This window comes from Schistocerca gregaria, chromosome 2, assembly GCF_023897955.1.
Source record: "Schistocerca gregaria isolate iqSchGreg1 chromosome 2, iqSchGreg1.2, whole genome shotgun sequence".
NCBI classification, from domain to species: Eukaryota; Metazoa; Arthropoda; class Insecta; order Orthoptera; family Acrididae; genus Schistocerca; species Schistocerca gregaria.
In genome coordinates, this window is record NC_064921.1 from 522,691,587 (window position 1) to 522,714,969 (window position 23,383).

Consider the following 23,383-nt stretch of genomic DNA (forward strand, 5'->3'; position numbering starts at 1 on the left):
CACACATGCACCTGTTTGCACTTTCTAGCTCATCACAAGTTCTTTCAAAAGCTAGCAAGTTTTCATTCTGCACTTGTTGGTATTTCAGTGTTTCTGCTATTCGGTGAGTGGTGGTCTTTACTCGTTATTTATTTGCAGTGGGAGGTAGAGCCATTGGTAGCATTGATGAAATAATACTGTATATTCCAGTCAGTTGTTTAAAGTAATCAACTTGTCACAGTGGATTGGTGTCTATTATAAGGAATTACTTAAGGAACACTGGCCACCCGAAAACGATCATTTTAATGTGAGAGATGATTATTTAACTGAAACTGGTAACCAAATATACATAAGAGTGACTTTGACCATTTTAAGATCATTTATTTTTATCTAATATCATGAATGGTTTTGACATCTTTGTACTCTCAATAGTCAGTAAAAAATTGGCCTCTTTCTGTTATATATGGTAGTGCTTATATGTATTTTAATGCATCTATATCAACAAAATAATTACTTGCCAAATTTTAAATTGGGGCTATCAAAACATGTCAGGGTACTTGTATTAAAAAAGTTATACTTTGCCAAAAATGTTCGTAGAAAATCAATATCCCTTAAACACATCACCTTGTCATTTATACTTTTTTAAATTATTACTTTTGTAGTTATTTTATTACTGCGCGCAGTCTTCACAATGTAGTGTAAATTTCAAGTTTTTCCCCAAATTTTGACATTGTTGTGACATTGCTCCATTACAAAATGAACATTTGATAATGCTAATGTGCTTTAGGAAAACTTTAACATGGGTAATTGTAACTTATTTAACAATTCTGTTCTAGGCCCGTTTGCAGCGAGGTAATGTCCACTTGAAACAAGCCCAGCTGCAAGAAGCTTTAAGAGATTATACAGATGTGGTGAGTTACTTTGTGCTAACTGCTTTTTAATTGAGTTTGTGACATGTGAAGAAAAATCATGGTTTAACACAAGTTTCAGTTGTAAGTGAAAAACATTTGTAACACTGTCTAATAGAAGTTGGACAAAATTAAGACGTCTTTTATCATTTTTATCACTGAAAGTACAACAGTTGTTACTTATAAACTCAATGTATCAGTTGTGTGTGGTATTGAAATTATACCGGAGAAAATGGGACATTTGGCTGGCATAAAAAATACCTGGTGTCACTGAGCTGTTGCGTGCTGTTGAGGAGACTGCTGTGTCGAAATTTCCAATTAAGATGTAGTGTTTCTAAGATCAGCATCACAAAGGTTGGTTGGATGTAGCTCTCCATTCATGCCATCCTGTACTTTTCAGCATAACTGATGGATCCCAAATCATCAACAATCTGACTTTTGTACTCATATCTAGGCATATCCCTGCAATTTTTCCCCCCTGGCATCCCTTCATTTACTGTTTTCAGCAACAACTTAAGTCACAATATGTGCCTGACCATTCTGTCTCTTTGTTTCATTATGTTGTGTATTAGATAGTTTTTCTCATTTATTTGTTGCAAGACATTTCTTCATTCCTTGTTGTTGTTGTTGTTGTTGTTGTGGTCTTCAGTCCTGAGACTGGTTTGATGCAGCTCTCCATGCTACTCTATCCTGTGCAAGCTTCTTCATCTCCCAGTACTTACTCCAACCTACATCCTTCTGAATCTGCTTAGTGTATTCATCTCTTGCTCTGCCTCTATGATTTTTACCCTCCACACTGCCCTCCAATGCTAAATTTGTGATCCCTTGATGCCTCAGAGCATGTCCTACCAACAAGTCCCTTCTTCTTGTCAAGTTGTGCCACAAACTCCTCTTCTCCCCAATTCTATTCAATACCTCCTCATTAGTTATGTGATCTATTACTTACTGAATTAATTCATCTGATCTTTAACAGGCCATTTTGTTGTATTCACTAAAGCAAGTTTAGCACCCAGTTTTCAGGGTAGCAGGATGCGAACCTTCTACCATGGAATATTCATTGGAGTACTCGGTAACTGGCTTGCTCACTTTGCATCATACATGGTCACAAGGTATAACCTCTAAAACAGTTAGTATTGGTAACACAATATGAAACAAGTAATAAACATTTATTAAAATAAACACACACACACACACACACACACACACACACACACACACACACACACACACACACACACACACACCTGAATTCCACTAGAAATTCAGTGTTTCACTGTCCAACAGTCACTTGTAAATAGCACTTGTTATTATGGCAGCATGTGTTGATCTGCATCTGCAGCAATAACTGTATACTGGAACTGTTGTATGGAAGAACCACAACTGTATCTGCAGGAACTTGTTGATTGCAGTGGTGTGTTAAAAAATTTTCTGCTACCGATGGAATAATCTTGCAACTGCAGTCTTGTTGGCGAAAGCAGAAAAATAGTTGTAGGTTTCGGTGTCCCCTTGTTGGCTGATGGAACTAATGGTGGAGGAATCTGGCACTTCCTAAGGCCTATAGTGCAAGCATAAATTAGTTCTGATATGAGAGTACCATTGAAATGGAAGTAGCTTAGAACTTTGAGGCACCTAGAATGAATATTGTGTTCGTGGAGATGGCCTCTGGTGATTCTGCTGTGTTCCTATTGTCTGCATACATAGCAGCCTCAACACTTCATTTCTAATGTAATCCCCATACCACAAGAATCATCAAGAACGTAAGTACCAGTATATAATCATTTCAAATCTGTCTTTTCCATTGTCTCTTTGTCACACACTCTTACAGAACTTTTCTCTGATTCTTCTTATGGCTTTATCATGTATATTTTTGAACATTGTAGTAACTGTTTCCACTTACGTAATGCTCTTTTGTGTCATGCTATTCTTTCTACTGTGTCTTTTTTGCAACTTTCTTGTTTATGTGATCTGCTTCTGAGATAGCAAAGTTTTTCCACCTCTTCTCATTTAGTCATCGAGCATGTCTACTGCTTCACAGCATTGAATTAAATTTCTTTTTGGGTATATGCATGTTATTACTATCAGATGGCGTACACCAAATTTCATTAAGCCCCCATCTGACTTTTGATGGACATTCCTATGACATCAATAAACTATGTTATTGCTAATTTTTGTGTCCACAGCAAACAACCTAACTCTCCTCATTGCTTCATCTATGCAAAAGTAGCAGTGGTGACAATGACCAACCCTGGCTTTTAACTTTTCCTGATTTTCTGCTTCCTATTTCATTCCATCAGTGCTGACTATTCCACTCTGCTTCACATAGAGAGTGGCTTACCCTTCTCTATCTCTAACTAATATGACACTGCCATTCTACATTGTCAACAGCCTTCTTCAGATATATGAATGCAATGCAATGATGGGTCCTTGCTTTTCCTATATCCATCTTCTGTTGTTAACCACAGTGTTTCTAGAGTATCCCAAACTGTCCATCACATAATCTACTTTAAATTTTCTATGTTATTCTTTGATAAAGTATGCCAGTTAGTATTTTAGGAGCATGTGGCAGAGACAGATTGTACAGTAATTTTCAACTCTTATCCCAGGGGCAGGCAGGAATCCTGCACATTTGCGGTGCATTTGCCCAAAAATTTCAACATACAGACAAACGCAAACAGTTACGTAAATTTTCATCACACGTGTTTGCTCTTAACCGAGGCTTATTAATTTTCACAAGAGAAAAAAATCTCTCTCAAGCCTATGTCGAGCCAAACATTGACATTATCTTTGCGGCTTCACGATGGAGACGAGGAAACTCTTGCTGTGGACAGTCGTGATAAAAGTCTATTTCATGTCTTGCAAAAAGGAACTTGTCTCTCAGGTGAGAGTTACACTGTAGATATATTAATTCCATTTGTAAACTGGGATGAATATCATCTACAGAAACAGAAAATGGTCTCAAGAACCATTCAAAAGTTTGGGATAAATATGATATATCCCCAAATCGCCTTTATTGCACTCAGTACGAAACAAATTCTTTGCAATTCTGTTCTCGCACAATAGACAGAGTGGGGAAACACACTGCGTTCCCTGACAAGAGCTGTCATTCCCACAGCTCAAGCTTGCTAGTGAAAGCTTTTACCTTTACAGCCATTTTACAAATTAGCTGATTTTCTCCTTGCAAACTTGTGTTCAGTGCATTCATGTGTCCGGTAATGTCCACTAAAAATGCAAGGTCGGCAACCCTCTCTGGATCTTCTAACTTGGGATCGTACCTTCCTTTATCCTTTAAAAACTGATTTAATGGTATTCTCAGCTAAAAAAATCTTTTGAGTACATCACCGCGGCTACGACAGCGCCCTTCACTGTGGTATGGTATGTCACCGTACTCGTCCCCAATTTCAGCTAAATATGTGTGAAACTGCCTATGTGTAGGCCCGTGGGATCTCAAATAATCAACTGCCTGAATAACCACTTGCATGAGGTCCCCCAGTTTTGCTGCTTTTTGCACAGAGTAATCCAACAAATCCCATTTGTTCCCCTTTCATTGCAGATGCTCCATCTGTTGTCACTGACACCAAACGTTCCCAGTTTAAGCCAGCTGAATCGACAGCTTCTTCAACAGCTTTTAGGATGTTTGCTCCGGTGGTCGTACTCTTTAAGGATATCATATCTAAAAAAATCCTCTTTTATGCACAGAGCAGTGTCCACACCACGGACGTAAATCACTAATTGTGTTGTGTCTGAAATATCTGTGGGCTCATCAAGTACAATGGAAAATGCAATAAACTCCTGCACTGCACTCCTTAATTCACGGTAAATGTCATCTGCCATGGCACTTACACGACGACTTACAGTCCGCCGAGAATACAGTCCGCCGAGAAAGAGTGATAGCTTGAAACTGATTTGCATTCAGTGGACAAAGTAAATCAGCAGCGTCATTGATGCACTCCTTCATAAACTCACCTTCAGCAAATAGTTTTCCAGCTCTCACTATATTAAGCGCAATCTTATAACTTGCACGTACCGCTGGGCTATCATTGTTGTCGTCCTGAAAAATTGAAAACAGTGATCCATAAAATGTTAAATCAGTTAGATGAGAGACATGACGAATGAGTCGCAGATCTCTCGTGACAACAGCAACTTATGTCAGATTCATCTAGTATCGTCAGATCGCTCTTCTTAAGCTCAATTTCCCCATCCTCTCATGATCTGACAATAAATTGTACTCGTCTTTCTGAAATTTATTGTAATGGCATTCAATACTAAACTTCCACTGACCAGCGAGAATACTGCCACATATTAAACATTTCGAATTTTCACATTCTTGCACAAAGAAAAAATGATTCTCCCACTCCTTTTTAAAAGATAGCGAATCTCCACTTCTTCATTTCCTTGATTCACTCTGCATTTTCCGGTTCTTGAAGTACAATGTTCACTAAGTAGCGGGTGCTTCGCATCAACGTCCGCAGCTTAGTCTGGTAGTACACTACCGCAACCTTCTGGCTGTTGCCACTTCCCTGGCCGACGATGGCACGTGAGCAGCACACGTGCAGCGCTGTGCGCTAATGAGCTGTGTGTAACGTTTGCCTGCCCCTGTCTTATCCTGTCTTGTTTCCTTCAATTGTGCATGAACTGCTAAAGAACATAGCTGAAACAAGAAAATAAGGTACTCACGTGACTGATCTACCTAAAATTCTGCTTTTCAGCTAATGGATTATTAATAAGTTACTCTCTTTGTCAGTGTTTGAAACAGAAGTGAATGAAACTTCACAATTAAGAATTTGATTGTGTTAACATTTGTGGAAATTTTAGGCATTAGGGCAAAACTTCTTTGGGTTATTATCACCTATGGTCATCGTCAAATTACATACTTTGCTAACTCATATGTTCAGTCACATACATTGCAATCTACAATTTAAACAACTTGTTACATTACAGACATAAAAAATCCGGGGTGGAATGTAACAATGTTATGAAAAGGATAGTTGCTACTCACCATATAGCGGAGATTTTCTGTTGCAGCTAGGCACAACAAAAATACTATCAGAAAATGAGCTTTTGATCAAGAAGGCCTTTGTCGAACACGCACGCGCGCGCGCCCACACACACACACACACCTACCTCTCCTTCACTAGTGTATCTGTCTTATGACAGGTTCCAGCTGGAGGCTCTCTGCAATTCTCAGAGAATTTCTTTCCCTTAGACTTAACTTGCAACAAATGCCCGATTTGATGTCGAGAACCTCTGGTCTCTGCTTTTTATTACCCAATCTTTTATTTTTATTAAATTCAACCTCCCCCCTCCCCCCAGATTCATCTGTACACCTCTCCAAAAATTGTCTTAATGTAGGACTCTATAGTTTCCACAAAGGAATTCCAGCATCAATAAAAGCTTTTCATAAATCAAATAAAATCTTTATTTTTTTGACTTGATGCTGCAGTTGTTATAGAAGGCAAAGAAATCCTCTTCCCTGGAGCCTTGGAACGTGCATTTTTATGTTTGGTTGTACTCATATGTAGAGGAAATGAAATATTTCTTTTTGTAGTTCACTGGCTCCTCACATATTTTGCACATAAGTATTTTACCATTAGTAGAAAATACAAAGGTTCTGAAAGTGTTACTGTAATCTTTCAGTTTACTGCATAAAGGAACACTGAATTTCGGAATCGTACTAGCTAACCTGCACAATGACGTAGCTATGAAAACTGAAGTAAAGTAAAATTTAGAACAATTATGAAATGATATTTAGCTCCAACATTTGTTGTTACCTCTGAATAGAGGAATGTTATTGTTGCTTTTGTCAGGAGATATGATCTGATAGGAAGTCAAGTGAGTCTGTCCCAATCTGCAGGGATTCTATAAGCTAACATGTTGTAATCCATCATTATTTCCAGCATCCACTGGTCACATCCTTGCAAAATCCCCTGTTAGACCTCCATGATAATGGGAAGATGATAGTATCCTTCTGATCTCCCTTGTCCTAGGAAATGAACTCGTGGATTGGCATTCAAGGAGGCTACTGGGGAGTGTGTGCTAGAAATAAGGATACCAGGGACTGACATTCAGATGACATTGTCTCACTTACTCCTAGCAGTGTGGAAAAAGAATGGTTGTCACAGCGACAACAAATAAGTTACAGTCTATAAAAGAGTCTAAAAGTCTGTGGTAGAGTTTATACACCCTACAAGAAGCTGCCCCACTCTTTTGTAATTGGGGCACTTCACTGATAATTGCACATTTTCTGTTGGAGTGCACCATCTTCACTGCTGCTTCGTGAGATTTGCATATGGTTAAGGATATAGATAGAGAGAGATAGGGAATGAGTGCATCATGAATATGACATCATGATCAGTTTATGATTAGCACATTTTGTGAAAATGTTGCATCCCAATTAATAGTATTTGCCACTTAAAAGAATTAAATGTTGTTGGTGGGAAGTTTATCAAAATCAATCTGTGCTTGGCAGTTAAGAAACAGTGAGATTATTTACTTGATTATTAACGAAACCATTAATAGAACTTTGCAGTTTTTTTGGAGTGAGTAAGTAATAGGCCATTTCCTGAATGAAATTTTAGTCTGAAGTGGAATGTGCAAACGTTTAGTTTAGTTATGTCATGTTCTGTAGATCATTTTCGTGATTATTTTATCGATATGATGTGGAACAAATCAGATGACACACACACACACACACACACACACACACACACACACACACACGAATACTGCTAATATTGATATTACTGAAATTTTTAGTTCTACACATGCAACTACATTTAGAGGTAAAATTTTTTTTACCGGTTTTGAAACACAAATTTGTCCATGGAATAGGAGGAGTTGTCCAAAAGATGATTTAAAGCGAGATTTAAAACTACCTGCCAGCCACTTTGTTGTTGGGCAAATGATCAAAGATTTTTGTTGCTGAATAAGGTACTCCTTTTTGAGCAACTGACAGCTGTAATAGTGGATAGTAAAGGTCATTTTTCCCTAGAGTGTTGCATGTATGAAGATCACTGTTCTTCATGAATTGAGATGGATTATTTATAACGAATTTCATTAGCGAATATGTATACTCTGATGGTGCAGTTAAAATACCTAACTCCTTGAATAGGTGCCTACATGACATCCTTGGGTGAACACCACTAATTATTCTCACTGCTCTCCTTTGTGCAATGAATACTTTGTCTAAGTGGTGAGTTACCCAGAAAACTATTCCATAATACATTATTGTGTGGAAATATGTAAAGTACGTAAGGACTAGTGATTATACGAAGAGCGAAAGAAGCTGAACTTAATTTTTTGAGAAGCTCAGTAATATGCTTCTTCCAGTTCAAGTTGTCGTCAATGTGAACACCCAAAAATTTGGAGAAATCTACCCTGTTAACTGAGCCCTGTTCATTCACTACATCCATTATCAGTATGACTCTATTCGGTGTACGGAACTGGATATAGTGAGGGTGGTTTTTTTTTTTTTTTTTTCTTTTTCAAAATTAAGGGAGGACTTCCTGCAAGATTATAACTGTGTACCAGACCTGGACTTGAACCTGGGATCTTCGCCTTTTGCAGGTAAGTGCTCTGCAGACAGCTGTTTAAGCATGACTTATGACTATTACCTCTCAGCTTTATTTCTGCCATACTACTTCTCCTACCTTTCAAACATCACAGAAGTTATGCACCTCCTGTTGGACATGCACTCCTCAAAGAAAGGATGTTGTGGAGAAATGGCCTAGCTGTGGGCACTTGTCTGCAAAAGGCAAATATCCTGTGTTCAAGTCCCAGTCTGGTGCACAGTTTTGATCTACCAGGACATTCAAACATACCATTTGTTGATACTGTTAGACAGTTGAGGGATTGGGTCATTAGACAAGCAGACCACTTTGTGCTTTATAACAAGAGAAGTTTGTGTCATATCGTCATTACCGTTTTGTATTGATAATCTTCTGTAATAAAACAGATACTAACATTATTTCAGGGCAGCAAAACTGAGATAATTAAATAAATGGAAACCTGAATAAAATTCATCACTATCTTTTCAATATTGTGTTTGTTACACGAATGTGCATCAAAAGCGCTCGCGCTCGCTCGCTTGCCCGCGCGCTCGCGCACACACACACACACACACACACACACACACACACACACACACACACACACACACACACACGCACACACACCCCTTGTGGTCTTATTTGGTTGCTAAAGGATGTTTGTCGCAAAGTCTAAACGCCACATTGCAAAGAATGCCCTTCCATAACTAAATGACACCCTCATGATGTTGTGCTTTGAAATATATGGTGGCATAGTAGAAATGATATTGAAAACACAATGGACAGACTTCATAATTAAGTTTTCCACCTAACATAGTACACAGTTTCGCATTGACGTGCAAGTCGCTGAAGTTGTGTCAACTAAAAAGACTTGCACCAGCTGACTGGTCTATCTGGTGGGAAGCCCTAGCAGCATGCACATTTATGTTTACAGCATGAGCAGCAACAAATTACAGTGCCTGTTCACTAAATAATGCACCTCAATTTTCTTAAGAGTTAGAATTTGATGACACTATCAATCAACACTTCTTTTAAAAGTACTACTTTCCTACATAGTCTCCATCAGTTTCTATAACCTCACATCAGTGTTGTGTAACAGTGCATATTTTGTTGGTGAAAGCTCTCGTCCTGTGGTCATTGCCATGTTTTGACTGCATTTAATTATGCTATAATCATCTTCAAAGTGTGCCCCACATTGAGAATCATTAAATGGCCCAAACAGATGAAAGTTGGAGGATGCCAGGAGTGGACTATAAGGGTGGATGAGGCAGTGATGGCCAACCAAAATTGGCCATAAGTTCTTGGCCCCTGATACTTATGTGTTGGCATGCATAGTTGTGTTGAACCAAGATTTCTTTTAGATTCTTTTTCAGACCAAACACATCAGAAACGGTTTCAAGTTTGTTCAGAGGCTTCACATATGCTTATTTATTGATCGATCCTTTTGACAACACATGAATGATATTTACTTCATCATTATCCCAAAAATATCATCATGACTTGCCAGCAGAGGGAGTTGGCTTGAAATTTTTCCTTTTTTTTGTTATTGGGAGTGGTGCTACTCTAGTGGCTGACTTTATTTCTGGCTCAAAGTGACATACCCAGGTTTCATTCATGACAGAATGATCTCTCCAGTGGTCTCAAAATTCTCCAACAGGTTGTATGAAATGGTTTTTCTTTGAATCTTGTGATCTGTTGTGAGCAGCTGCAGAGCCAGTTGTCAACTTGTGATGCACCATTCTACATGAATAATGATATCTACACGATTCATCATGTTGGGAGCAGTGGCTGTGACAGGAATCGTGAATGTCGCTGATCGTGGGGAGCAGCTTCTGTACTGCCAGATGCTTTAACTCTCTGTACCCATTTCCAAACAGTATTTCTATCAACACTGTGCACAACAACTTATGACTGCTCACCATGGCAGCCAAGAATTCAATTACAACCTAGTGCTTGTAACTGGTGTCTTGTGTAGACACCATTTTGGTGGTTCCTTATGCTCTACGCTCTGTCGGAATTGTTCAAAACTTTGCTTATGTGCAGAAGAAACATCAAATTTGAAGTGCCTAAAGGAGATTTTTTTTCTGTATGTTAATGGCTGTAAAACAGATTGGGGAATTACTGAACGGCCCTTGTATAAGAACTGATTTGTAGTAAATCTTTCAAATTCCTCTTGTGTAGCAGTAGGAAGACAATCTGGGCAGTGCTAATTTTTAAGTTTACTTGATGAAAATAAGAATCTATTTTAGAGATGACAGGGGTTGTACGGAGCGAAAACTAGACTTGTTTAGTAAAAATTGCCTCCAGTGAAAGATATAATTGAGGTTAAGAGATGAAGCAGTAGTGGTTAATGCCAAGGGAACAAGAGGGTAGGAATGTGGTAGGTGAGAGAGAGAGAGAGAGAGAGAGAGAGAGAGAGAGAGAGAGAGAGACAGAGAGAATTCAATCACTGTAGAGATGATGAGAATTGTGGGGAATGGGTGGGTGGAAGAGAGAGAGAATTTCTGTTTGTCAAATAGTAACCTATAAAATCGTAATTTTATAAAACATCACATTCCATGGTATTAGCTGCTTCTCAGTGACCATTAATTGTTATTGTGCCATTTTTGGTGTGTATGAACGACAAATTGGGTATATGTGCAGGCTTCTTATTCATCTTTAGCTGCTTGAGCACACTCTAACCTTCAGCATTTGGATTTCAGTTTTAATTTCCGTAATTGTAATTTTTGTATTGTATTGCTTCTCTGCAGATTACTTTCACCTCTTTATTAAGGAATGCAGTGTGATTACGTTGGTGACCATTATTTGCTGCATCTTAATCGTATTTCTTTCCATTTAGGTTCTTGGCATTTAAGGTCCATTATTCACCTGCTGCCTGAAAATATGTGACACCTGAGTTTCTGCTTTCATTGTACTCATTACTCTTATTGATTTTATAACAATTTTTAATTAAAGGGCATTTGTTAGATGACTTAATGGCATTCCACAGCCAGATTTCCTATTTATTTTTCTAAGTGCGCATTCCAAAAAGACTTTTTCAAATATTGATAACATCAAATAAGATATATATTATTTTTTATAAAGAGGTAATGTTTTAAAACATTTAAAAAATGTTAAGTTGATGAAAGGCAATTATCTTATATTTCGTAACTTCTTTTGTTGGAGATGAAAAATCATGCTTGTTGTTAAATGACAGTTTGTTTCAGCTCCAGGAGAATCCATTTAATGAAGAAGCGCTTCTTGGACAGAGTAGAGTGGAACCTGCAATGTATGACATACAGTTAGCAGAGAGACATGTTGAAATGGGTGAATGTAGTGCTGCGATTGACATCATCACTAAAGTAATAGAGGTAAGTCAGAAGCTGAGTGATGACGTAATTTAAGACCAATACACACAAAATTACAAGAGAGCCTGTGGTAACAATAAATAAATAAATTAATTAATTGTAATGGATTAGTAGAAATTGAAATGTTACAGGAAGTAAAACAGCAAGTGGAGATGGTAACAAGAGAACAGATTAAAGGCATAGTCAGATTGGAGAGAACCTCCTTTAAGGAAATGGACGAGGGAAAAAGAGGGGGAGGGGGGGGACATTAAACTAATAAGTGTTGATGGAGGGAGGATCTTTTTTTAATGAGTTTATATCTATATCTCAACAGTTCTGTTGCTAGATTGAAAATGCCCAGACATTTGTTGAGAATGAATGAAGATAAAATTTAGTGCTGTTCAGTTCTAGAATTGTTTGAAAATTTTTCTAAAGTTATGTGATGATTGTAGAAGTAAAAGATTTTTTTTTAAAAATGTGGATGAGCATGTAAATAATTTACATACCCCATAATGTTGTAAATAATTTATCATACATGCTTTTGCAACTGTCTTGCAAAATATTTTTATGAGCATTATATAAATGGATAGGTTAAAGTTAGATATAGTGGGAATTAGTGAAGTTCGGTGGCAGGAGGAACAAGACGTCTGGTCAGGTGACTACAGGGTTATAAACACAAAATCAAATAGGGGTAATGCAGGAGTAGGTTTAATAATGAAGAGGAAAATAGGAATGCGGGTAAGCTACTACAAACAGCATAGTGAACACATTATTGTGGCCAAGATAGATACGAAGCCCACACCTACTACAGTAGTACAAGTTTATATGCCAACTAGCTCTGCAGATGATGAAGAAATTGAAGAAATGTACGATGCAATAAAAGAAATTATTCAGATAGTCAAGGGAGACGAAAATTTAATAGTAATGGGTGACTGGAATTCGAGTGTAGGAAAAGGGAGAGAAGGAAACATAGTAGGTGAATATGGATTGGGGCTAAGAAATGAAAGAGGAAGCCGCCTAGTAGAATTTTGCACACAGCACAACTTAATCATAGCTAACACTTGGTTTAAGAATCATGAAAGAAGGTTGTATACGTGGAAGAACCCTGGAGATACTAAAAGGTATCAGACAGATTATATAATGGTAAGACAGAGATTTAGGAACCAGGTTTTAAGTTGTAAGACGTTTCCAGGGGCAGATGTGGACTCGGACCACAATCTATTGGTTATGACCTGTAGATTAAAACTGAAGAAAGTGCAAAAATGTGGGAAATTAAGGAGATGGGACCTGGATAAACTGAAAGAACCAGAGGTTGTACAGAGTTTCAGGGAGAGCATAAGGGAACAATTGACAGGAATAGGGGAAAGAAATACAGTAGAAGAAGAATGGGTAGCTCTGAGGGATGTAGTAGTGAAGGCAGCAGAGGATAAAGTAGGTACAAAGACGAGGGCTGCTAGAAATCCTTGGGTAACAGAAGAAATATTGAATTTAATTGATGAAAGGAGAAAATATAAAAATGCAGTAAATGAAGCAGGCAAAAAGGAATACAAACGTCTCAAAAATGAGATCGACAGGAAGTGCAAAATGGCTAAACAGGGATGGCTAGAGGACAAATGTAAGGATGTAGAAGCTTATCTCACTAGGGGTAAGATAGATACTGCCTACAGGAAAATTAAAGAGACCTTTGGAGAGAAGAGAACCACGTGTATGAATATCAAGAGCTCAGGTGGCAGCCCAGTTCTAAGCAAAGAAGGGAAGGCAGAAAGGTGGAAGGAGTATATAGAAGGTTTATACAAGGGCGATGTACTTGAGGACAATATTATGGAAATGGAAGAGGATGTAGATGAAGACGAAATGGGAGATACGATACTGCGTGAAGAGTTTGACAGAGCACTGAAAGACCTGAGTCGAAACAAGGCCCCCGGAGTAGACAACATTCCATTAGAACTACTGACGACCTTGGGACAACCAGTCCTGACAAAACTCTACCAGCTGGTGAGCAAGATGTATGAGACAGGCGAAATACCCTCAGACTTCAAGAAGAATATAATAATTCCAATCCCAAAGAAAGCAGGTGCTGACAGATGTGAAAATTACCGAACTATCAGTTTAATAAGCCTCGGCTGCAAAATACTAACGCGAATTCTTTACAGACGAATGGAAAAACTGGTAGATGCAGACCTCGGGGAAGATCAGTTTGGATTCCGTCGAAATGTTGGAACACGTGAGGCAATACTGACCTTACGACTTATCTTAGAAGAAAGATTAAGAAAAGGCAAACCTACGTTTCTAGCATTTGTAGACTTAGAGAAAGCTTTTGACAATGTTGACTGGAATACCCTTTTTCAAATTCTAAAGGTGGCAGGGGTAAAATACAGGGAGCGAAAGGCTATTTATAATTTGTACAGAAACCAGATGGCAGTCATAAGAGTCGAGGGGCATGAAAGGGAAGCAGTGGTTGGGAAAGGAGTGAGACAGGGTTGTAGCCTCTCCCTGATGTTATTCAATCTGTATATGGAGCAAGCAGTAAAGGAAACAAAAGAAAAATTTGGAGTAGGTATTAAAATTCATGGAGACGAAGTAAAAACTTTGAGGTTCGCCGATGACATTGTAATTCTGTCAGAGACGGCAAAGGACTTGGAAGAGCAGTTGAACGGAATGGACAGTGTCTTGAAAGGAGGATATAAGATGAACATTAACAAAAGGAAAACGAGGATAATGGAATGTAGTCAAATTAAATCGGGTGATGCTGAGGGAATTAGATTAGGAAATGAGACACTTAAAGTAGTAAAGGAGTTCTGCTATTTAGGAAGTAAAATAACTGATGATGGTCGAAGTAGAGAGGATATAAAATGTAGACTGGCAATGGCAAGGAAAGCGTTTCTGAAGAAGAGAAATTTGTTAACATCGAATATAGATTTATGTATCAGGAAGTCGTTTCTGAAAGTATTTGTTTGGAGTGTAGCCATGTATGGAAGTGAAACATGGACGATAACTAGTTTGGACAAGAAGAGAATAGAAGCTTTCGAAATGTGGTGCTACAGAAGAATACTGAAGATAAGGTGGATAGAGCACGTAACTAATGAGGAGGTATTGAATAGGATTGGGGAGAAGAGAAGTTTGTGGCACAACTTGACTAGAAGAAGGGATCGGTTGGTAGGACATGTTTTGAGGCATCAAGGGATCACAAATTTAGCATTGGAGGGCAGCGTGGAGGGTAAAAATCATAGAGGGAGACCGAGAGATGAGTACACTAAGCAGATTCAGAAGGATGTAGGTTGCAGTAGGTACTGGGAGATGAAGCAGCTTGCACAGGATAGAGTAGTATGGAGAGCTGCATCAAACCAGTCTCAGGACTGAAGACAACAACAACAACAACATATATAAAATCTAGACAACAGTGATATTGAATATATTGATACAAGTTACTAGGTAGGGAAACATTTTATGAGCAGCTTATTAAAATCTGGAAGATGACTGCTCAGTGAAATAATGAAGTGTTAGAAGGCCTCAGACACATCCAACTGATTCGGCTCAAATTTGGCAGGTCGCTTGTTTACAACCTAAATCCAAAGGAATCTTAAGATATTTTGGGTAAAAACCTGCATTTTTGAGAAAATCACCCCTAAAGGTTATGACGAGCAATCGATTCAAAATTTAAGGGATCGATAGATAATTGTAAATAGAGCATTTTGCATCATCAGGTATGGGGTCCGCAAACGCATATTTTTCCAGAAATCGAGGTAACAAACTTTTACAACTGCCCCTTCTGTACCCACTTGCTAAACGCTTTTCGCCAACAGCACTGATAGCACAACAGCCAAGGTAACTGACTGAGCATTAGAGAACCTGGGTTCGAATCTCAAAGAACCCTAGTGAATGTTCTTCTTTTCATTTGTATTTTTCCATATCTCAATTAATAGGGATAGGAGGGTTAATAAGGTAAGGAAATCAATAAGTAATGATAATAAGTAGGCAGGCAAATAAATTTCTCAAACCTCTTGGGATAGTAAACAACTAAAATGTTACTCCAGGTCACTTTACAGTGGCTCTTCCAGTCACTGTTACGCGTCCTCACTTTTCTTCTAACAAGTAGATGGATGGTACTTGCCATGTAAACATTCAAAACAAATATGGCACCAAGAACATCTAATGGATGCTACCTTTCGACAGCTACACTGTTCCTTCCGAAGAGACAGCGGAAAAAAAACTTTGTTTACATTTAAAAATATGTCTTTGTCGGGAATCAATTTTGATGCTGTAAACAAGTGTCTCACGGTTGGCTATCTGTGATCCCTTGTGAGGAATTCGCAACACTCTTACTGGGAGTTCTTTTCATGTGACAAGGCTTAAAAGTTTAATGCTTTACTAACTCATGGTGTTTGGGAAATTAGTTTGCCTACCTTATTATTATCATTTACTTACCTTATTAACCCTGAATATGGAAAATATGGAAAAATACAAACGAAAAGAATAACATCCGTTAGGTTTCTTCGAGATTTGAACCTGGGTTTTCCGATTCTCAGCCATTTACCTTGGCCGGTGCGCTATCGGCGCTAAGTGTTTATCATGTGGGAACAGAAGCGGCAGTTGTAAATTTCTTTCCTTGATTTCTGGAAAAGCCATTAAACAGACATTCCTTTTGCCTGACTTGGTGAAATTGTACATATTAATTTTATACATTTTTTTTATTTTCAATAAAATTTAATTATAGAAAAAACATGAAGTTGTGGCAGATTTCTAAATACTTAAGGTGAAGCTGTAGCAGAATTCTTAAAATGTTTGGCACGCAGTTATTCTGCATTGATATAATTAAGTGTAGTATACTGTGTAAAGAAAGAAGTGGGCAGATTATCAGCTGAAGGTGCATCCCACGGGACTGGCTTGCAAGACTTCACATACATTGTAATACAAGAACTATGATTTCTGTCAGGAAAATGGTTAATTGCCTGTAATTGCAATGTAGAAGTGGAAAATGTGCTGATTGAAAATAGTGGCTTAAAGTGAGTTGCTGCAGCAGACTGTCAAAAGCTAGGTTGTGTAACTATTTAAAATAGGAAACTGTATTAATCATAATGTAAATAAAATAGAAAGAAACTTCCACATGGGAAAAATATATTAAAAACAAAGACTCCAAGACTTACCAAGCGGGAAAGCGCCGGTAGATAGGTACAATGAATAAAACACACAAACACACACACAGAATTTCGAGCTTTCGCAGCCGGCGGCTGCTTCGTCAGGAAAGAGGGAAAGAAAAGGAATTAATCTTTAGAGATGAGTGTTGGTCATTTCAGATAAACCAACGTGCCTATTTTGAAATAATAAACCAATGTTCTAGTAAGGAAATTGTAATCGCTGGGTTGCTGGAAGGATTTACAGTGCACAAATTGATTTGAATTTAAAACATTGTTGTCTAGGTTGTGAGTTGCCATTACATTTTATTGCATTGACTCTGTACCCTGGTGACCTTTGTTCCATGCATGGGAAGGAACAAGTGCAGGTTCTAGACACATGAATGGTGACAAATGGAAGTTTTAGTCTGGTCATGAAGCATGCCGGGATAGCTGCAGTTGCTAAGGTGATCACTCATGACAAGCAGGAAATCCAGAATCAAGCTTCTGTCCGGCACAAATTTTCGATGTTGTTATTTCATTATACAGCTGAAGATTGTCAATGTTCACTACTGCGAATTCATTTCACGCGTTCACTTCTTCATGGAATGAGTGGACAGGGAAAGATAATTTATTACATAGATTTTTCCTGTGATGATGTGAATAATGTGTATGCTAAAGATGATAAAGCAACAGAAGCAAAGTATTTGTTATGCTCATATGACACATGGTGACTTCAGTTCACAAGCAACCGGCTGGTAGATACACATGTACAATGTTTGGCAGTTGCATAGGGAAGTATGTGGTTTTAACATACATTGCTGTGTTCAGCAGTGTATTATGTTGAGGCAATATTTAATGGCAAAAGGCACTGGCAAGTCGTTTGTCCAACAACACATGCAACAATACTAATGATGGCCTCCAGAGGTAAAAGGCCATCATTAATTGGCTCAATATAGTTACTGATAGCTGCTATATCTATATCACTAAATGGCCAACTTGGTTCATGTTCGCATATCCCAGTTGCAGGTTGCCTATCTAATGACACCAGAGGCAACAAAAATTTTATTTTAAATATTTCATATAATTATTGGCTGAATTTAAACATTTATAATGTAAATTCTAAAGGTGGCAGTGGTTAAATACAGAGTGAAAGGCTATTTGCAATTTGTACAGATACCAGATGGCAGTTATAAGAGTCAAGGGGCACGAAAGGGAAGCAGTGGTTGAGAAGGGAGTGAGACAGGGTTATAGCCTATCCCTGATGTTATTCAGTCTGTGTATTGAGCAAGCTATAAAGGAAAGCAAAGAAAAATTTGGAATAGGAATTAAAGTCCAGGGAGAAGAAATAAAAGCTGTGCCATTTTCTGATGACATGTAATTCTGCTAGAGACAGCAAAGGACTTGGAAGAGCAGTTGAACGGAATGGACAGTATCTTGAATGGAGGATATAAGATGAACATCAACAAAAACAAAATGAGGATAATGGGATGTAGTTGAATTAAATCAGATTATGCTCAAGGATTCAGATTAGGAAATGGCACTTAAAGTAGTAAATGAGTTTTTGCTATTTGGGAAGCAAAATAACTGATGATGGTTGAAGTACAGAGGATATAAAATGTAGGTTGGCAATGCCAAGAAAAGTGTTTCTGAAGAAGAGAAATTTGTTGCCATACAGTAGAAATTTAAGTGTCAGTAAGTCCTTTCTGAAAGTATTTGTATGGAGTGTAGCCATGTATGGAAGTGAAACATAGACAATAAAGAGTTTAGACAAGAAGAGAAAAGCGGCTTTTGAAATGTGGTGCAACAGAAGAATGCTGAAGATTAGATGGGTAGACCATTTAACTAATGAGTAGGTACTGAATAGAATGGGAAGAGAAGGAATTTGTGGCACAACTTGACTAGAAAAAGGAATTGGTTGGTAGGACACATTCTGAGGCATCAAGGAACCGCCAATATAGAACTGGAGGGAGGTGTGTGTTTGGGGGAGGGGTAAAAATCATAGAGGGAGACCAAGAGATGAATACATAGAGGGAGACCAAGAGATGAATACAGTAGGCAGAATCAGAGGGATGTAGATTGCGGCAGTTACTCAGAGATGAAGAGGCTTGCACAGGATAGAGTAGCATGGAGAGTTGCATCAAACCAGTCTTTGGACTGAAGACGACAACAACAACAACCTGCTCATTAAGAGTTAAAGGTTTACCAGAGTAGTACAGGTATTACAGTTAGAAACTGTGTATATGTTTTAAGGCAGCATAACTAACTGCCTGCAAGTACCCAGACTACGTTCATCCAGTATTTGAGAATGAGAGCACTTAGTGACCTGCAACAAACTTTGCAAATAATTCCAAACCCTTATGAAACTTTTTCTTGCTAACATCTTCCACAAAAAGATTAAAGGAAATTTTGTCGCTTACTACATTTTTGCTGTTCATGCAGTAAGGCATGACGTTTTTATTTATTACTTCTTTACTGCTAACTCCGTACCCAACACATTTTGCAGACATCCGTATATACCACTCAATTTACCTGCAAAATTATGTCTTAGTAATACATGTATCTGCGGATGGATGTGTGTGTGTGTGTGTGTGTGTGTGTGTGTGTGTGTGTGTGTGTGTGTGTGTGTGTGCGCGAGTGTACACCTGTCCTTCTTTCGCCCTAAGGGAAGTCTTTCTGCTCCTGGGATTGGAATGACTCCTTACCCTCTCCCTTAAAACCCACATCCTTTCGTCTTTCCCTCTCCTTCCCTCTTTCCTGAAGAAGCAATCGTCGGTTGCGAAAGCTAGAAATTCTGTGTGTGTGTTTGTGTGTTTTATTTATTGTGCCTATCTACCGGCGCTTTCCCGCTTGGTAAGTCTTGGAATCTTTGTTTTTAATATAATACAGATAGTTCAGGAGATATGACATCATAGACATTGAGATGTGTGAAAAAGCTGCTATTGGTTACGCAGACTATACTTGTCCAAATGTTTGAAGCTGTTTCATATGTGGGAGTTTCATTGTTTAAAGACTGCAGGGGAGTGTGTTAGTAGTATTTGGAATATATGCATATCATAATTCATCCTCTCAATAAATAAAATATCCTCTGCTTTTGTTAATGGAATAAATGTAATAATGGAAATGGAGTTGATTGGCTTGAGGTATATGTGTCACCTCCATTTATAGATGAATGGTAGTGGAAAGACTGTAGTTTCACAAGAGAAGAGCAGATATTACCAGGAGTGTAAAGAAGAAAAAATATTGTTGTAGGTTTATATTTCCACACTCTCTACATATATGTTGAAAACACAAATGTAGGTATTTTTCTGCTTGTTGCCTGTTGAATAATTTTTTGTTACAACTAGTTTTGATTTACATTGATCATCTTGATCTTAATAAGAAATGGAAAAGCTTTCTGACTTTTGAGTGTTTCAGTTAAATGGCAGTCAGTTACCTGAAACACTTCATAATGGCATCGGAGATGACTGCAGGAGTCTCCAATCTTCTGGGCTTCATCAAATGATGAAAACTCTGGGAGCACTGTTTAAGAACTCTGGGAGCACTGTTTAAGACATTGTTTGTGCAGCCACTCAGGTTCATTATGATTGTCTAATCTGGTCTTCATACAACAATTCTCCATCTATTTTCCCTGCTTGCAATTACTGTTAATGACTCTGCCTGACTATGCCCACTTGCAGTGCTCCCTCTGTTCCATTCTTTCTTGCCTCTTTTGGCCATCCTTGTCCTTTTGTACATTATCCCTAGTCTCCCTCATTGATAGCAAGTAGTCATTTAACTTTTGCTGGATGTATCGGAAACACTTCCAGTGAATCTTGGAAGAACATACACCTACATTAATGATGGAAGAAAGAGAAGAAGGTGGTTTCATTGTGATGGAGATATTTCTGAAGCAGACACAATTGTAAATTCATACTAAAAAATAAATGGTCCTAGTTTTCATCACAACAAAGAGTCGTTGGAGACTATTTCAAATGTTCTCACTTAATATTTAAATCCATCTTTTCTTCCTAAGCCTACTGTGTTGCAGTAGTTACGACACTGAATTGTAATTGGGAGAAGATGTTTTAGCATCTGCTCATCCTTATTTAGGCCTATTTTGGTTCTCTGAAATCACCTCAAGGTGAATGATGGGACATAAAAACTCAATTTTCCATTTTTCCTGTTGTATTCAATTGTTTTTAGTTTTGATGTAACACTATTTATCTATAGTATGTATTGGAACCAGAACTTAGAGTGCTGTATCAGCTGCCATGAAAGCCTGTGCCAGCCTTACAATTAGTGAATTAAGAGTTTTGAGCTCGAGGCTGAACCTGTTACTAAAATGGTTTCACAAATTGAAATCACTGTATTGTTTCAAAGCCATTAGGACTGCCACTGTCAACTTTGTCTGCTGCTTCACCCATGATAGTAATAATTATTTTGTGTCAAATCCTTACAGCAAGTATAGCCATTTCTATCACTTGGCAGCTCTGCACTAGACTTGACAAGCGTTTTATTGGTTACACAGCTCCTATGGTCTTACATGAATAAGTGCTGCACCTTATGAAATTTTCTTAACAGAAGGAATATTTCTTTCTAAATTTCATTACTGTTGTAGGCTTTCTTCAAGTAATGACCCAAACAAATATTTGTTGCCCACTCCTGTTTCTGTCTAAGGCTACTCTTTATTCAGTCCTTCTTACCACTCAATTACTTGTTGTTAGTTACCAAACACTCAACTTTGCATATTCCTCCTCCTTACAGTCTATCTGATTATTTTTAGATGTCATCCCTTTGCACATGAAGTGCCATCTGATAAAAGAGAAGCTTGAGAAGACATTACATCAGAATACATATTTTCATTTAATCTTCTGTTTATGCTCCTGATTATGTTACATACTCAGCAGTGCTAGAAGCAGCTTATGTGCCTCAGTATATAAGCTACTGTGCCCCAGCCTGCGAGTCTCAATATGCTGCATTTTACAACTACCTCCTTTTCATTCATGGTTGTGTTTTACGAACTAAATTGAAAATTAAATCAGTATATGTTAAAAAAGATGGTTTTATTTCAGCAAATTTAGTATTGGGACAAAATTGGATAAACTAGTGAGAAACTGTTCTCATTGCATGCCTTCCCCTCCCACCCGCTCTACACACAACTGCATGTGAAAACATTGAGCAGTAATGCAACAAAAGAAAGGAATTGTCTCTACATAAAACAGTCTGCTTTACTGAAATGTCTTATATCCTTCGATAATACTACTTCTGTTGTACAGTGTTTAATTAGAAATGGGATTCTATACATTGATGTCTTAAGTGTGTTAGGGAAAGTGAGAAACATTTAATACTTTACATGCAGATGAAAATAAGGTGGTAAATACCACAGTGGGATTTGGTCAGTATATATATTGTTTGGAAACACTACTGATATTCAGTTGTATTATTAGGTTTTTGTTGTATCATTGAGTAAGACTTAATACTCTAGACTAACATTTGGGAGGAGCCTCCATACACTCATCCAAATTTAGGTTCTTTGTAGTTTACCTAAATCAATTAAGATGAATGCTGGAATGGGTCCTCTGAAAAGAACATGGCTGATTTCATCCCTCATCCATTCCCAATTCAAATTTGTATTCCATCTCTAATGTTCTTGTTGTTGATATATTAAAACCTAAGCTTCTCTTCGTATTTATTTGTGATTTAAGTAGTAAAATTGTTCGATACTCTTTTGTGAAAAATTAATACAGTATAAGTGTATTATTTTGAGGGAGAGGTATCTTTTTAATATGTCATAAAATATTGTATTGTAACAATATTTTCAGGTTATATTTTGATGATACCACTTTGGTATGTACATTGCTGTTGACTTTCAAGCTTCTGTTGTCAAACAAAATCATTAAATAGTCTTTCGTGTTTCAGGTTTGCCCATGGGCATCCCATTTGCGAGAGTTGCGAGCCGACTGCCATGTTGCACTTGGTGACACAATGTCTGCTATTTCAGACATCAGGTCAACAACAAAATTGGAGTCTGACAACATAGTTGGTTTCCTCAAATTGTCTCGTCTTCTGTACCAGCTTGGACAAGCGCAGGAATCTTTGAAGTAAGTATGAGTGAGATCTGTGTATAAAGGGCGACAGATATTTTATTTTGGAATGAATGTGAATGTGAAGGAGCATACAATTTTATTTGGTAATGTATGAAAGTTGCAGAGAGAACTTCCAAATTGTCTGTTACAGGAAAAGCTTGAAGTGACATTTCATGTGAGCTATTTACTTCATCTAAGTGAAACATTTTCTTGTGATTAGGGTGAGTTATGAGTGAGAGAAATTTCTTTGTGCAGTTGTTTTTCCCATGTCTGTAAGTTAAGAAATAGCTGTGTAACTTAATGTAGCAAGATTTACAAATGAGAGATGTATTGGGTGCAGCTGTTTCTTGCATGATTCAGTAGAAGCTGAGTAGAAAGTGTGTAAACCTTGTGTGTTGTGATATTGTCACACATGTAATGATGATTATTAGCACCCAGGCCTGAGTT

General features: G+C 37.9%; 1 protein-coding gene across 1 annotated transcript in view; it reads left to right on the top strand.

Moving 5' to 3' along the window:
* LOC126330152 (dnaJ homolog subfamily C member 3) overlaps positions 1-23,383 on the top strand; it is a 69,088-nt gene that overhangs the window by 32,744 nt on the left and 12,961 nt on the right. Inside the window, exons 4-6 of the mRNA XM_049996336.1 lie at positions 816-890; positions 11,638-11,781; positions 22,770-22,951. Of these exons, the coding sequence (XP_049852293.1) occupies positions 816-890; positions 11,638-11,781; positions 22,770-22,951 (401 nt within the window). The remainder of the gene's footprint in view (positions 1-815; positions 891-11,637; positions 11,782-22,769; positions 22,952-23,383) is intronic.